Source organism: Symphodus melops (genome assembly GCF_947650265.1).
Source record: "Symphodus melops genome assembly, contig: scaffold_150, whole genome shotgun sequence".
NCBI lineage: Eukaryota > Metazoa > Chordata > Actinopteri > Labriformes > Labridae > Symphodus > Symphodus melops.
The window spans coordinates 11,743-26,956 of NW_027636521.1; the positions used below are offsets into that span (position 1 = coordinate 11,743).

At 45.6% G+C, this 15,214-nt stretch overlaps 2 protein-coding genes across 3 annotated transcripts; both read right to left on the reverse strand.

Annotated features, from left to right (window-relative positions):
- Positions 1-224: 224 nt before the first annotated feature.
- LOC306819405 (cold shock domain-containing protein C2-like) lies at positions 225-5,538 on the reverse strand. The gene is made up of 4 exons (XM_079373205.1): positions 5,180-5,538; positions 3,202-3,482; positions 1,620-1,742; positions 225-1,263 (listed from the first exon to the last, which is right to left on the reverse strand). Exons 2-4 carry the CDS (start codon positions 3,372-3,374, stop codon positions 1,101-1,103), a joined length of 459 nt encoding a protein of 152 aa, XP_079229331.1. The 5' UTR covers positions 3,375-3,482; positions 5,180-5,538; the 3' UTR covers positions 225-1,100.
- Positions 5,539-8,741: 3,203 nt separating this feature from the next.
- On the reverse strand, positions 8,742-15,134 carry polr3h (polymerase (RNA) III (DNA directed) polypeptide H). Of its 2 annotated transcripts, XM_079373199.1 has the most exons (6): positions 14,738-15,134; positions 14,562-14,658; positions 12,790-12,876; positions 12,651-12,714; positions 9,952-10,186; positions 8,742-9,219 (listed from the first exon to the last, which is right to left on the reverse strand). In XM_079373199.1, the coding sequence occupies exons 1-6, from the start codon at positions 14,846-14,848 to the stop codon at positions 9,169-9,171; spliced, it is 645 nt and encodes a 214-aa protein (XP_079229325.1). In that variant the 5' UTR covers positions 14,849-15,134; the 3' UTR covers positions 8,742-9,168. The 2 variants fall into 2 exon arrangements, with proteins under 2 accessions (XP_079229325.1, XP_079229326.1); XM_079373200.1 differs by lacking the exon at positions 12,790-12,876.
- Positions 15,135-15,214: the final 80 nt, after the last annotated feature.

Genomic DNA, 15,214 nt, shown 5'->3' on the forward strand with positions numbered 1-15,214 from the left:
TAAACACTGAAGCTACAGTGTCCACCACATGCAGAGCTGGCTAAACACTGAAGCTACAGTGTCCACCACATGCAGAGCTGGCTAAACACTGAAGCTACAGTGTTCACCACATGCAGAGCTGGCTAAACACTGAAGCTACAGTGAGAGAGGTTAGAACGCAGAAAGCTTTACAGACCCATGCAAGATTCAAATAATATTTAAAAAGTAAAGAAATCAGACACAAGACTGATTACAGATGTTTTAATATTTACAGGCTTAGTAGAGAATAATGATGGAGGATCACACTGAACAAAGAGTCCTCACAGTGAAATGCATAAAGTTGAACTTTGACTCTGAAACAGATCCATTCAAACACAGAACACAAGAGAAAACCAACAACCATCTGTGTGAGGAGGACCTGGAACAGCTCCGAGTGTGAAGCTCGTCACACTGACCACGTGTGTGTTCTCTTCATTGACTCACATGGTCAGCGTGCAGCTGATATCATGTTCATTAAACACACACACAGATTTATTATTCAATTAATTCCTCACAGCTCTTTTCTAAACAGAAAACTATACAGTTCTTCTTCTGAATGTTTTATAAGAGAAACCAAACCCTGCAGAGACACAAACACACGTTAATAAATCATGAAAACATTAATCACAAAGAGACACCACAGATGTGTTAATAAAGATGAATCTTGTTCACGATCATGTTTCTCTTTTTAAAGTCCATGTTTGGTTTGAATCTGCAAACTCAGCTCCTCTTTCTATCCTCATTGAAACTAGCTCTTCCTTTTCTTTGTCTTTGTGTCATGATAAGTCTGAACCTGTCCATCATTCAGTCTGAGTTTACCGTCACGACCATCTCATCTCTGTTCTTCTCTCCGGATCGCCGTCTGTGTCTCAGTGTGTTTAAGTCTGATGTGAAACAGGTTCAACATGAAGACATCATATCTGACCAAACAGGATCCAGATCTGGATTTTTTCTCTAACCCCCCGTGATGAATAAAAACTATAAATCAATTAAACTCAACTCTAAAAGTTCATTTTCATGTTCACAGCAGATATTCCAGAAGCTGCTGTGTCATGAACTCTGACCCCCACAGACCCTGACCCCTATGAGCTGATGATCTGACCCGACCATGTCTCGTGTTTACTTCCTGGGTTCAGATGTGTGATCTTCACCTCCACCGCCTGAACCTTCAGATTCTTTGGAGGGACTCGGCTGACTTTATAAGTGACCTCATCGCCCTCGACCGGGACGTACTCGCCCTCGATGCTGAAACAGAACAAAGACAACATGAAGGGGTTAAAAAAAAGATTGAATTCTTACTGTCTGGTTTTAGATGCACACAAACTTACAGACAGAGTGCAGAGACAAACTGCTAAGACATTTACTTGTTTTCCTGCACAGGTCAGATGAGTTCCTGCAGAGCTCACATAGAGGTCAAATAGAGGTCAGATATGTTCCCGCAGAGTTGAAAGGTCAGACATGTTCCTGCACAGGTCACATATGTTCGCACAGAGGGTTTGAAGAAACACACAGTGTCCAACCTCTGCAACACAGTCTCAGTACCTGTATCAAACCGCGTTAGTTCTTCTAACAGTGAAATGTTCATGTTGACTGTGACTCACTCTGAGATGTGAACGAAGATGTCTTCTCCTCCGTGTGACGGTTGGATGAAGCCGTGACCCTGTGACCGGCAGAAGTTTTTACAGACACCTTTAAAGAGTGGGCTCGATTGGGCTCGCACCGTGCTGCCGGAACAAGAGAACGCAGCGTTAATAATAACTTCACATCCAACACGATGTTAACTTTACATCAAACACAACGATAACTTTACATCAAACACAACGATAACTTTACATCAAACACAACGATAACTTTACATCAAACACAACGATAACTTTACATCAAACACGATGTTAACTTTACATCAAACACAACGATAACTTTACATCCAACACAACGATAACTTTACATCAAACACAACGATAACTTTACATCAAACACAACGATAACTTTACATCAAACACGATGTTAACTTTACATCAAACACAACGATAACTTTACATCCAACACAACGATAACTTTACATCCAACACAACAATAACTTTACATAAAATACAACGATAACTTTACATCAAACACGATGTTAACTTTACATCAAACACAACGATAACTTTACATCAAATACAACAATAACTTTACATCAAACACGATGTTAACTTTACATCAAACACAACGATAACTTTACATCCAACACAACGATAACTTTACATCAAACACGATGTTAACTTTACATCAAACACAACGATAACTTTACATCCAATACAACGATAACTTTACATCAAACACAATGATAACTTTACATCCAACACAACGATAACTTTACATCAAACACAATGATAACTTTACATCCAACACAACGATAACTTTACATCAAACACAATGATAACTTTACATCCAGCACAACGATAACTTTACATCCAACACAACGATAACTTTACATCAAACACAATGATAACTTTACATCCAACACAACGATAACTTTACATCAAACACAACGATAACTTTACATCAAACACAACGATAACTTTACATCCAACACAACGATAACTTTACATCAAACACAATGTTAACTTTACATCAAACACAACGATAACTTTACATCAAACACAATGATAACTTTACATCCAACACAACAATAACTTTACATCCAACACAACGATAACTTTACATCAAATACAACGGTAACTTTACATCAAACATGATGTTAACTTTACATCAAACACAACGATAACTTTACATCCAACACAACAATAACTTTACATCAAACACGATGTTAACTTTACATCAAACACAACGATAACTTTACATCCAACACAACGATAACTTTACATCAAAACACAACAATAACTTTATATCAAACGTCAACTTTACATCAAACACGACAATACGAAAAACATGAAAAACATGTTAACTCTATGACAAACAGTGTAAACTCTACGAAACACGGCCTTAACTTTACAACAATCACATTGATATATTTGTATCTTAAAAAACGTTATTGCTTGTACTGTATTTTGTCATATGGTATTCATATTGTATCGTATGGTGTAGCATTTTTTTCATGTCATATTTGTACTGTAGCTTGTTGTATTTCTTATTGTTTTACTTATGCAGAATAGTTTAGGATGCGTTTGTTTTACTCACGCTGAGTAGGTTCGGGTGCGTTTGGTTGGCAGAGGACTCGGCAGCTCCCTCGGCAGTGGCTGCTCCTTTCCCTCCCAAACCCGACTCCCCTCCCTCAGGAAGGGGAAGGGGAGGGTGAGGGAGGCGTTGGGGGAACACAGCGGTGTCCCAGAGGGTGACGTGGGATCTGTCATGTTAGATGTGATAGGAGGAGGGGGAGTCAGATGTGTCTGTCTTTGTGAAGAAAATCTCCTCACTTATCCTGGTCAGAGCTCGTCTTCAGGTCTTTTCAGTAGGAGTCCCTGTGAGGAGAGACACCACAGGGGAGAGAGGAGGAGTTTAGAGATAGACAAGGGGATAGGAGGGGTGTTGACTAATATTGGACCTGATAAGGTGAAAGAGGAGCAGAGGAGGTATCCTTCTTTTTCAAGGAATGAAATGTTAAAAGCATGAAGAGCTTCGTCTGATCATAAACACACACCGTCCCTTTATGCTGACAACGCTCTCATATACACCTGTAACTGGGACGTCCAACAGAGGGCATGTCAATATTTCAATACAGAACTTTATTTTAAGCCGCAGGGTGGATTAGTATGACCGCTATGATCCTGGTTCATACAGAATTCCAGCCGATCTGGGAAACATTTAGATATTTCTCACATACATACGGATCCCAAAGTGACGTCAAACATCTTTAAAGGAACGGTAACAAAGGTCAGTGTGTGATGTCATCAGGTGGATATCACTTTAAACTGGTCTGATAAGACTACAGGGAAACACTGAGGACCACTATCTACAGGGAGACTGAAGGGACAAAATAAATACAGAGACACTGAGGACCACTATCTACAGGGAGACTGAAGGGACAAAATATATACAGAGACACTGAGGACCACTATCTACAGGGAGACTGAAGGGACAAAATAAATACAGAGACACACTGAGGACCACTATCTACAGAGAGACTGAAGGGACAAAATAAATACAGAGAGACACTGAGGACCACTATCTACAGAGAGACTGAAGGGACAAAATAAATACAGAGACACTGAGGACCACTATCTACAGAGAGACTGAAGGGACAAAATAAATACAGAGACACTGAGGACCACTATCTACAGAGAGACTGAAGGGACAAAATAAATACATAGACACACTGAGGACCACTATCTACAGAGAGACTGAAGGGACAAAATAAATACAGAGACACTGTGTTACATGGTTTTGTGTTTCTTGCTTCTCATTAGACCAATAAGGGAAGAGTTCAGAAAACTATGTGCAGAAAATCAACGTCATGTGTACACTAGGATATGATCAATGACATCATCATTAAACACTTCCTGTTCATCCAGCTCTCAGTTCACGTCAGTGGGTGTTCGTGTTCTCATGAGAGCGTGAGTGACGTGTTTTCCTTCTTCACGCTTTCTCTGCGCGTGGTAATGCATCTGCACGCGGAGTGACGTCAGAACAGCTGCAGAACAACACCTTCAGTGAGGCATTCGTGACGTCAGCGTCCCCAGTCCCAAATAAACAGTTATACAGTCTATGATAATATAGGGTTTATATTACCGCGATACACCAGGACACGCGAGAGTAGAACACGCAGCTGTGCGGATTATTCTGAGATTACAGATGATTATTATTAAAGGAACATTAATCATCAGAGGGATCTGTGGCTTAAAGGAGCCGAACCGTCAGTCAGACAACAGCTGGAGAACATCTGGGAGAGCAGAATCAGGAGACTGCCCCGACCCGGGTCAGTTCTGCTCCAGAGCTCCTCTCTGTCCCAGAGAGAGCTCCGGAAATCATCATCACAATATAGAACAGAACAGGATAGAAGTTCAGAAACCGACTGTCACAATGCACCATGATAGGTGCATCCACACAAACACACACACGCATACGCGCACGCACGCACGCACGCACACACACACACACACACACACAGTCCTGCTGGCTCTCAAACATTCAAAGGTGAAATAAGAAAATTGTCACTTACTTACTGAGCTGCGCTGGAAACCTGAGGACGGTCAGGGTGACTGTGTGTGTGAGAGGAGAGAGAGTGAGTGTGTGTGAGAGAGGAGAGAGAGTGAGTGTGTGTGAGAGAGGAGAGAGAGTGAGTGTGTGTGAGAGGAGAGAGAGTGAGTGTGTGTGAGAGAGGAGAGAGAGTGAGTGTGTGTGAGAGAGGAGAGAGAGTGAGTGTGTGTGAGAGGAGAGAGAGTGAGTGTGTGTGAGAGAGAGGAGAGAGAGTGAGTGTGTGTGAGAGAGAGGAGAGAGAGTGAGTGTGTGTGAGAGAGAGGAGAGAGAGTGAGTGTGTGTGAGAGAGGAGAGAGAGTGTGTGTGTGTGTGTGTGTGTGTGAGAGGAGAGTGTGTGTGTGAGAGAGAAGAGAGAGTGAGTGTGTGTGTGTGTGTGTGTGTGTGTGTGTGAGAGGAGAGTGTGTGTGTGAGAGAGAAGAGAGAGTGAGTGTGTGTGTGTGTGTGTGTGTGTGTGTGTGTGAGAGGAGAGTGTGTGTGTGAGAGAGGAGAGAGAGTGAGTGTGTGTGATGTCGGCGTGTATTATATAACGTATTTAAATAAATAAGTGGACTAAATCCACGCAGAGCAGCGGAAAACCCTGATGTGACGCTGACATGCTTCTGAGTCTGCGCAGCTGGAGGAGATTCCGATGGCGTGATGCGAGTGAGTGAGTGAGTGAGTGAGTGAGTGTGTGTGTGTGCGTGTGTGTGTGTGTGAGAGAGAGAGAGAGAGAGAGAGATAGGGAGTTCATTTGTGTATCACACAGACCAGAAATGTGTTCATACTGACATCATGTTTACAGTGAGCAGCTGTCACATGGAGATCACGTGAGATCACGTGTTCACCTTTATTTTTTTGCTGATCTTATCCGTGGCCTCAGGAGGGGGAAGCAGTGCTTCACCAACACTGTTTACAGTGGAGGTGGGGAGCTGCTGACCTCAACTGGGGATGTCGTCGGACGGTGGAAGGAATACTTCGAGGATCTCCTCAATCCCACCGTCACGTCTTCCACTGAGGAAGCAGAGGCCGAGTCCTCAGAGGTGGACTCGTCCATCACCCAAGCCGAAGTCACCGAGGTAGTTGGCGAGCTCCTTGGTGGCAAGGCACCAGGGGTGGATGAGATTCGCCCTGAGTATCTGAAGTCTCTGGATGTGCAGGGGCTGTCCTGGTTGACACGCCTCTGTAACATCGCGCGGAGGTCGGGGACAGGGCCTCTGGATTGGCAGACCGGGGTGGTGGTCCCTCTTTTCAAGAAGGGGGACCGGAGGGTGTGTTCCAATTACCGGGGAATCACACTCCTCAGCCTCCCTGGGAAAGTCTATTCCAGGGTACTGGAGAGGGGGTTCCGGCTGTTAGTCGAACCTCAGATTCAAGAGGAACAATGCGGTTTTCGTCCTGGCCGAGGAACACTGGACCAGCTCTACACTCTCCAGCGGGTGCTCGAGGGTTCATGGGAGTTTGCCCAACCAGTCCACATGTGCTTTGTGGATTTGGAGAAGGCATTCGACCGTGTCCCTCGCGGCGCCCTCTGGGGGGTGCTCCGGGAGTATGGGGTTCAGGGCCCTTTGCTAAGGGCGGTCCGGTCCTTGTACGACCGGAGCAGGAGTATGGTTCGCATTGCCGGCAGTAAGTCGGACCTGTTCCCGGTGCGCGTTGGCCTCCGGCAGGGCTGCCCTTTGTCACCGGTTCTGTTCATTACTTTTATGGACAGAATTTCTAGGCACAGCCAGGGGCCGGGGAGGGTCCGGTTCGGGGACCACAGGATCTCGTCTCTGCTTTTTGTGGATGATGTGGTCTTGTTGGCTCCATCGAACCTGGACCTCCAGCGCGCACTGGGGCAGTTCACTGTCGAATGTGAGGCGGCTGGGATGAGGATCAGCACCTCTAAATCTGAGGCCATGGTTCTCGACCGGAAAAAGGTGGTTTGCCCCCTTCGGGTCGGTGGGGGGTCCTTGCCCCAGGTGGAGGAGTTTAAGTATCTCGGGCTCTTGTTCACGAGTGGGGGGAAGATGGAGCGTGAGGTCGACAGACGGATCGGTGCGGCGTCTGCAGTCATGCGGTCGCTGTATCGGTCCGTCGTGGTGAAGAAGGAGCTAAGCCGAAAGGCGAAGCTCTCGATTACCGGTCGATCTTCGTTCCTACCCTCACCTATGGTCATGAGCTTTGGGTCATGACCGAAAGAACGAGATCTCGGATACAAGCGGCTGAAATGGGCTTCCTCCGTAGGGTGTCTGGGCGCACCCTTAGAGATAGGGTGAGGAGCTCGGTCACCAGGGAGGAGCTCGGAGTAGAGCCGTTACTCCTTCACATCGAGAGGAGTCAGCTGAGGTGGTTTGGGCATCTGGTCCGGATGCCCCCTGGACGCCTCCCTAGGGAGGTGTTCCGGGCATGTCCCTCCGGGAGGAGGCCTCGGGGTAGACCCAGGACACGCTGGAGAGACTATGTCTCTCGGCTGGCTTGGGAACGCCTCGGGGGTCCCACCGGAAGAGCTGGAGGAGGTGTCTGGGGTGAGGGAAGTCTGGGTGTCTCTGCTTAGACTGCTGCCCCGGCCCGGATAAGAGGCAGAAAATGGATGGATGGATCTTTAGTGATTCAAACCGGAAATCAGTTTGGATTTTAGGGACACACTGTGGATACCTGAGGTAATGCAGGTAAGAAGGCGGGTCTGAGGACCAGCACGCACATCTACACTCCTGAAGAGACCTGGATAACGGACTTTCTGAAATAATCTTAAAATCGTGCAGAACACTGTGCAACAAACCCTGAATTTGCTAGAACGTTTTTATGACGTCATTAATGGAAGAAGTGTTTTTAATAGGTCATTTCCTCCAGATTCGATTTTTACTGTGGATTGAAATTGTCTTTAGGTCCTGACAGAAATTAATTTATGTTCTCTGAAAAAGAAATGAAAAAAAAACCCTCTCATCTGTAGCAGCTGTAAACACTTCAACCAATGTCTGCACTCGACCACGTTTTATAAACCAATCAAGCCTCTCTACTCCATGCATGCACCAGCCCACACTCAAAGCATGAGCTGAAATCCACTTCTGGACCAATAGCACTACTGCGTGTAATTAGGGGTGTGGCTTTAGAGGGAGCACAGAGGGGAAGGGGTGAAAACAGAGAACGGAGAGGATGCTACTTTTAAAATCATGCTAGTTTTTGAAAATTACCAACCCTGCCTTTAAAAAGACAGACAGCAGTCATGTGATCAGCATCTGTGGAGACAGCGAGGGGGGAGGAGCTTACTGCACGCTGCGTTACTACATGAACTTATGAAGTTTTCTAGATCACTTCAGGAGGACTGCTCCAGAGTCACCTGACCTGTGCGCGTGCGCGCGCGCACACACACACACACACACACACACACACACACACACACACACACACACACACACACAAAGAGAAGACCGTCACTGTCAGACAGGAGGGGGCGGAGTCTCCTGAGGGAAGATGTCATGAATGACGTGGAAGATCAGCAGTAGACCTTAAAGGATTCTTTACTCGACTGGTTATAAACAAACACAAGTTTGAGCCATGACCTCTGACCATACACACTTTATTATATCATCAAGGTGCTTTAAATCAAAATGTCCTGATGAGTTTGTATCACTCGTCGCTCCGCTGGGACTCTTACGGCGTGACGTCTTCCGTAAAGAAGGTAAAGCTTCAGCTGGTTGGACATGGAACACTCCCATCATGTAACCTGTGTCTGTGTGTGTGTGTGTGTTCGATGAAGAACAATCGTCTTTAAACAAGGAACTTTGACGTAGAATCTTCCAGATGAATGTCAACAGAACTCAGCTGCTTGTTTAGTCAATATCAAATCAGATTTCATATTTGTAACGTCAACAGGAAGTGGTTTGTGAAGGTTTGTTGCTGTGGACACACTGAGGCTCATCAGAGTCTGTGTGTCCCTCCTCTCTCTCCGTAGTTACCAAACATCCTCCTCCTCCTTCTTCTTCAGTGGTGTTAATTATTCCACCATGACAGCAGCCCCAGTCCCGGCTCACAGATGGTCCCCTGAAAAAGAAGCATAACATCAATTGTTTATTGTAACGCTCATGCACGCTGTCGAAACCGGACAAACGCTCGAAAACCCTCCCCTCACGTTTACATCCTGCATTGTAGTGTTAGCATGCTAATGTTAGTGCTCTTTAGTTAGCTGGTAGCTTCAATCACCTTTGACCTGCATTATAGTGTTAGCATGCTAATGTTAGTGCTCTTTAGTTAGCTGGTAGCTTCGGTCACCTTTGTCCTGCATTGTAGTGTTAGCTTGCTAATGTTAGCGCTCTTTAGTTAGCTGGTAGCTTCAATCACCTTTGTCCTGCATTGTAGTGTTAGCATGCTAATGTTAGTGCACTTTAGTTAGCTGGTAGCTTCAATCACCTTTGACCTGCATTGTAGTGTTAGCATGCTAATGTTAGCGCTCTTTAGTTAGCTGGTAGCTTCAATCACCTTTGTCCTGCATTGTAGTGTTAGCATGCTAATGTTAGTGCACTTTAGTTAGCTGGTAGCTTCAATCACCTTTGACCTGCATTGTAGTGTTAGCATGCTAATGTTAGCGCTCTTTAGTTAGCTGGTAGCTTCGGTCACCTTTGTCCTGCATTGTAGTGTTAGCATGCTAATGTTAGTGCACTTTAGTTAGCTGGTAGCTTCAATCACATTTGACCTGCATTGTAGTGTTAGCATGCTAATGTTAGCGCTCTTTAGTTAGCTGGTAGCTTCGGTCAGGGGTCATCTGTGTGTTCTTACTATCAGAGTGTACGGAGCCTCTTTCTTCTCCACGCCGCCCTCTGGTGGTGCTACGGCAGACTGTCCAGGCTGTGCTGGAGTGTCTGTGTCTGCGGCAGCCGGACCAGTTGGCGAAGTGTCCACAAAGACTTCATCGGTCACCCTGAAGCGGATCTCCTCCCCCTGGTCCATGTAGAGGTCGTGAGCTCCTTCGTCTGTCTCGTACTCCCAGAGCCAAACCTGCTCAGCCTCGTCACTGCCGCCGCAACTCAGGAAACTTCACGCACGCTTTATCAGCAATAACAGAGGACACATTCTCACCTGGGTCACTTTAAACCACAGAGGACACATTCTCACCTGGGTCACTCTAAACCACAGAGGACACATTCTCACCTGGGTCACTTTAAACCACAGAGGACACATTCTCACCTGGGTCACTCTAAACCACAGAGGACACATTCTCACCTGGGTCACTTTAAACACAGAGGACACATTCTCACCTGGGTCACTTTAAACACAGAGGACACATTCTCACCTGGGTCACTTTAAACACAGAGGACACATTCTCACCTGGGTCACTTTAAACACAGAAGACACATTCTCACCTGGGTCACTTTAAACCACAGAGGACACATTCTCACCTGGGTCACTTTAAACACAGAGGACACATTCTCACCTGGGTCACTTTAAACACAGAGGACACATTCTCACCTGGGTCACTTTAAACACAGAGGACACATTCTCACCTGGGTCACTTTAAACACAGAGGACACATTCTCACCTGGGTCACTTTAAACCACAGAGGACACATTCTCACCTGGGTCACTTTAAACCACAGAGGACACATTCTCACCTGGGTCACTTTAAACACAGAGGACACATTCTCACCTGGGTCACTTTAAACCACAGAGGACACATTCTCACCTGGGTCACTTTAAACACAGAGGACACATTCTCACCTGGGTCACTTTAAACACAGAGGACATATTCTCACCTGGGTCACTTTAAACCACAGAGGACACATTCTCACCTGGGTCACTTTAAACACAGAGGACACATTCTCACCTGGGTCACTTTAAACCACAGAGGACACATTCTCACCTGGGTCACTTTAAACCACAGAGGACACATTCTCACCTGGGTCACTTTAAACCACAGAGGACACATTCTCACCTGGGTCACTTTAAACACAGAGGACACATTCTCACCTGGGTCACTTTAAACACAGAGGACACATTCTCACCTGGGTCACTTTAAACCACAGAGGACACATTCTCACCTGGGTCACTTTAAACACAGAGGACACATTCTCACCTGGGTCACTTTAAACCACAGAGGACACATTCTCACCTGGGTCACTTTAAACACAGAGGACACATTCTCACCTGGGTCACTTTAAACCACAGAGGACACATTCTCACCTGGGTCACTTTAAACACTGAGGACACATTCTCACCTGGGTCACTTTAAACACAGAGGACACATTCTCACCTGGGTCACTTTAAACACAGAGGACACATTCTCACCTGGGTCACTTTAAACACAGAGGACACATTCTCACCTGGGTCACTTTAAACCACAGAGGACACATTCTCACCTGGGTCACTTTAAACCACAGAAGACACATTCTCACCTGGGTCACTTTAAACACAGAGGACACATTCTCACCTGGGTCACTTTAAACACAGAGGACACATTCTCACCTGGGTCACTTTAAACACAGAGGACACATTCTCACCTGGGTCACTTTAAACACAGAGGACACATTCTCACCTGGGTCACTTTAAACACAGAGGACACATTCTCACCTGGGTCACTTTAAACCACAGAGGACACATTCTCACCTGGGTCACTTTAAACACAGAGGACACATTCTCACCTGGGTCACTTTAAACACAGAGGACACATTCTCACCTGGGTCACTTTAAACACAGAGGACACATTCTCACCTGGGTCACTTTAAACCACAGAGGACACATTCTCACCTGGGTCACTTTAAACCACAGAAGACACATTCTCACCTGGGTCACTTTAAACCACAGAGGACACATTCTCACCTGGGTCACTTTAAACACAGAGGACACATTCTCACCTGGGTCACTTTAAACACAGAGGACACATTCTCACCTGGGTCACTTTAAACACAGAGGACACATTCTCACCTGGGTCACTTTAAACACAGAGGACACATTCTCACCTGGGTCACTTTAAACACAGAGGACACATTCTCACCTGGGTCACTTTAAACCACAGAGGACACATTCTCACCTGGGTCACTTTAAACACAGAGGACACATTCTCACCTGGGTCACTTTAAACACAGAGGACACATTCTCACCTGGGTCACTTTAAACCACAGAAGACACATTCTCACCTGGGTCACTTTAAACCACAGAGGACACATTCTCACCTGGGTCACTTTAAACACAGAGGACACATTCTCACCTGGGTCACTTTAAACACAGAGGACACATTCTCACCTGGGTCACTTTAAACACAGAGGACACATTCTCACCTGGGTCACTTTAAACACAGAGGACACATTCTCACCTGGGTCACTTTAAACACAGAGGACACATTCTCACCTGGGTCACTTTAAACACAGAGGACACATTCTCACCTGGGTCACTTTAAACACAGAGGACACATTCTCACCTGGGTCACTCTAAACACAGAGGAAGAGTTTGTCAGGATGTCAGAGGCTTAAACAAAAAAGATACAACTTAGCCGGCTGCTGAAGAGACTCTGGAGGAATGAGGACGTCGTCAAAGAATCCCATGGACACTACAAACACAGAGAGAGAAACATGAGAGCCTGCAGCCACGCCTTCTTCTTCACTCTAATCAATGAAACAGGTACCGTGAACTCCTTCTTGACTGCAGTACTTGATCTTTCCGACGAGGATCTCATCGAGGAACGGGTGAAAAACGACATACCTAAAGTGAACTGAGACACAGTGGGAGGAGTCATAAACGCAGACTTTAAACAAACATTACAGGTGTCTAACCTTTCATTCAATCCAGACTCAATGTGAAGTGATTTATCTGGGATTTCACTGCTTGATATTTCTTTCTTGATATTTCCAGCTTGGCAAAGTACCTTTGGTGTGTGTGTGTGACATCATCACCTTCGTACCTTTGGTGTGTGTGTGTGTGACATTATCACCTTCGTACCTTTGGTGTGTGTGTGTGACATTATCACCTTCGTACCTTTGGTGTGTGTGTGTGACATTATCACCTTCGTACCTTTGGTGTGTGTGTGTGTGACATTATCACCTTCGTACCTTTGGTGTGTGTGTGTGACATTATCACCTTCGTACCTTTGGTGTGTGTGTGTGACATTATCACCTTCGTACCTTTGGTGTGTGTGTGTGACATTATCACCTTCGTACCTTTGGTGTGTGTGTGTGTGACATTATCACCTTCGTACCTTTGGTGTGTGTGTGTGACATTATCACCTTCATACCTTTGGTGTGTGTGTGTGTGACATTATCACCTTCGTACCTTTGGTGTGTGTGTGTGACATCATCACCTTCGTACCTTTGGTGTGTGTGTGTGACATTATCACCTTCGTACCTTTGGTGTGTGTGTGTGACATTATCACCTTCATACCTTTGGTGTGTGTGTGTGACATCATCACCTTCGTACCTTTGGTGTGTGTGTGTGACATTATCACCTTCGTACCTTTGGTGTGTGTGTGTGACATTATCACCTTCGTACCTTTGGTGTGTGTGTGTGACATTATCACCTTCGTACCTTTGGTGTGTGTGTGTGACATTATCACCTTCGTACCTTTGGTGTGTGTGTGTGACATTATCACCTTCGTACCTTTGGTGTGTGTGTGTGACATTATCACCTTCGTACCTTTGGTGTGTGTGTGTGTGACATTATCACCTTCGTACCTTTGGTGTGTGTGTGTGACATTATCACCTTCATACCTTTGGTGTGTGTGTGTGTGACATCATCACCTTCGTACCTTTGGTGTGTGTGTGTGACATTATCACCTTCATACCTTTGGTGTGTGTGTGTGACATTATCACCTTCGTACCTTTGGTGTGTGTGTGTGACATTATCACCTTCGTACCTTTGGTGTGTGTGTGACATCATCACCTTCATACCTTTGGTGTGTGTGTGTGTGACATTATCACCTTCGTACCTTTGGTGTGTGTGTGACATCATCACCTTCATACCTTTGGTGTGTGTGTGTGTGACATTATCACCTTCGTACCTTTGGTGTGTGTGTGTGACATCATCACCTTCATACCTTTGGTGTGTGTGTGTGTGACATTATCACCTTCGTACCTTTGGTGTGTGTGTGTGACATTATCACCTTCATACCTTTGGTGTGTGTGTGTGACATTATCACCTTCGTACCTTTGGTGTGTGTGTGTGACATCATCACCTTCATACCTTTGGTGTGTGTGTGTGTGACATTATCACCTTCGTACCTTTGGTGTGTGTGTGTGACATTATCACCTTCGTACCTTTGGTGTGTGTGTGTGACATCATCACCTTCGTACCTTTGGTGTGTGTGTGTGACATTATCACCTTCGTACCTTTGGTGTGTGTGTGTGACATCATCACCTTCGTACCTTTGGTGTGTGTGTGTGTGTGACATCATCACCTTCATACCTTTGGTGTGTGAGGCGCCGTCTCCGGGGAAAATGTAAGAGTCCTCCAGCTTGGTGATGTCATACAGACAGATACACAGACCCACGTTATAGAGCACCTGAAGACAGGTGAAAGAGGAGGAGTCAGCTGATCAAACTGAAAAAGAGTAATGACTCCAATAACACTAATAAACACACCTTATTGGCCAGCTTCTTGTTGAGCTCTTCTGCGGCTGCGCCGTTCAGCTGTCTGTTAAAGTTCCACGGAGGAATCCTGACCGTGTCCACCATGTCTACTAACACGAACATTACCACACACACACTGTAAACACACACACTGTAAACACACACACTGTAAACACACACACTGTAACACACTCGGAGAGCTGCTGCCTCCACGCGGTCTGAGCTGTGACGTGTCGCTTTGTTGTCGGAAACACTTCCGGTTATAGACTGTAAATAACAACAATAAAAACAAAAAACTTTTTTACAGTCTGAAAAAACAACAGCAACTCCCGAGCTTACAACTCCTCTTCAAGCCTCCATGTGAATGTTGTCATGGCAGCCATCTTTCTTCTTCTTCTCTTGTGGCGGTTGGCAAACATTTCCGCCACCCTACTGGTGAGGAGTGTGGATCAGAAGAAAATATTCTACTTCGTGTCAATATTATGAAAG

What these genes read in the sequence shown, in the direction of transcription:
- LOC306819405 (XM_079373205.1), bottom strand. Translation starts at nt 3,374, where the DNA reads ATGACAGATCCCACGTCACCCTCTGGGACACCGCTGTGTTCCCCCAAC. An exon ending in CGCACCCGAACCTACTCAGC is followed by an intron (nt 1,743 to 3,201) that starts GTGAGTAAAACA and finishes TTGTTCCGGCAG; the next exon opens with CACGGTGCGAGCCCAATCGA. An exon ending in ATCTTCGTTCACATCTCAGA is followed by an intron (nt 1,264 to 1,619) that starts GTGAGTCACAGT and finishes GTTCTGTTTCAG; the next exon opens with CATCGAGGGCGAGTACGTCC.
- polr3h (XM_079373199.1), bottom strand. Translation starts at nt 14,848, where the DNA reads ATGTTCGTGTTAGTAGACATGGTGGACACGGTCAGGATTCCTCCGTGG. An exon ending in CAGTCAAGAAGGAGTTCACG is followed by an intron (nt 12,715 to 12,789) that starts GTACCTGTTTCA and finishes CTGTGTTTGTAG; the next exon opens with TGTCCATGGGATTCTTTGAC. An exon ending in AGGCTCCGTACACTCTGATA is followed by an intron (nt 9,220 to 9,951) that starts GTAAGAACACAC and finishes CTTCTTTTTCAG; the next exon opens with GGGACCATCTGTGAGCCGGG.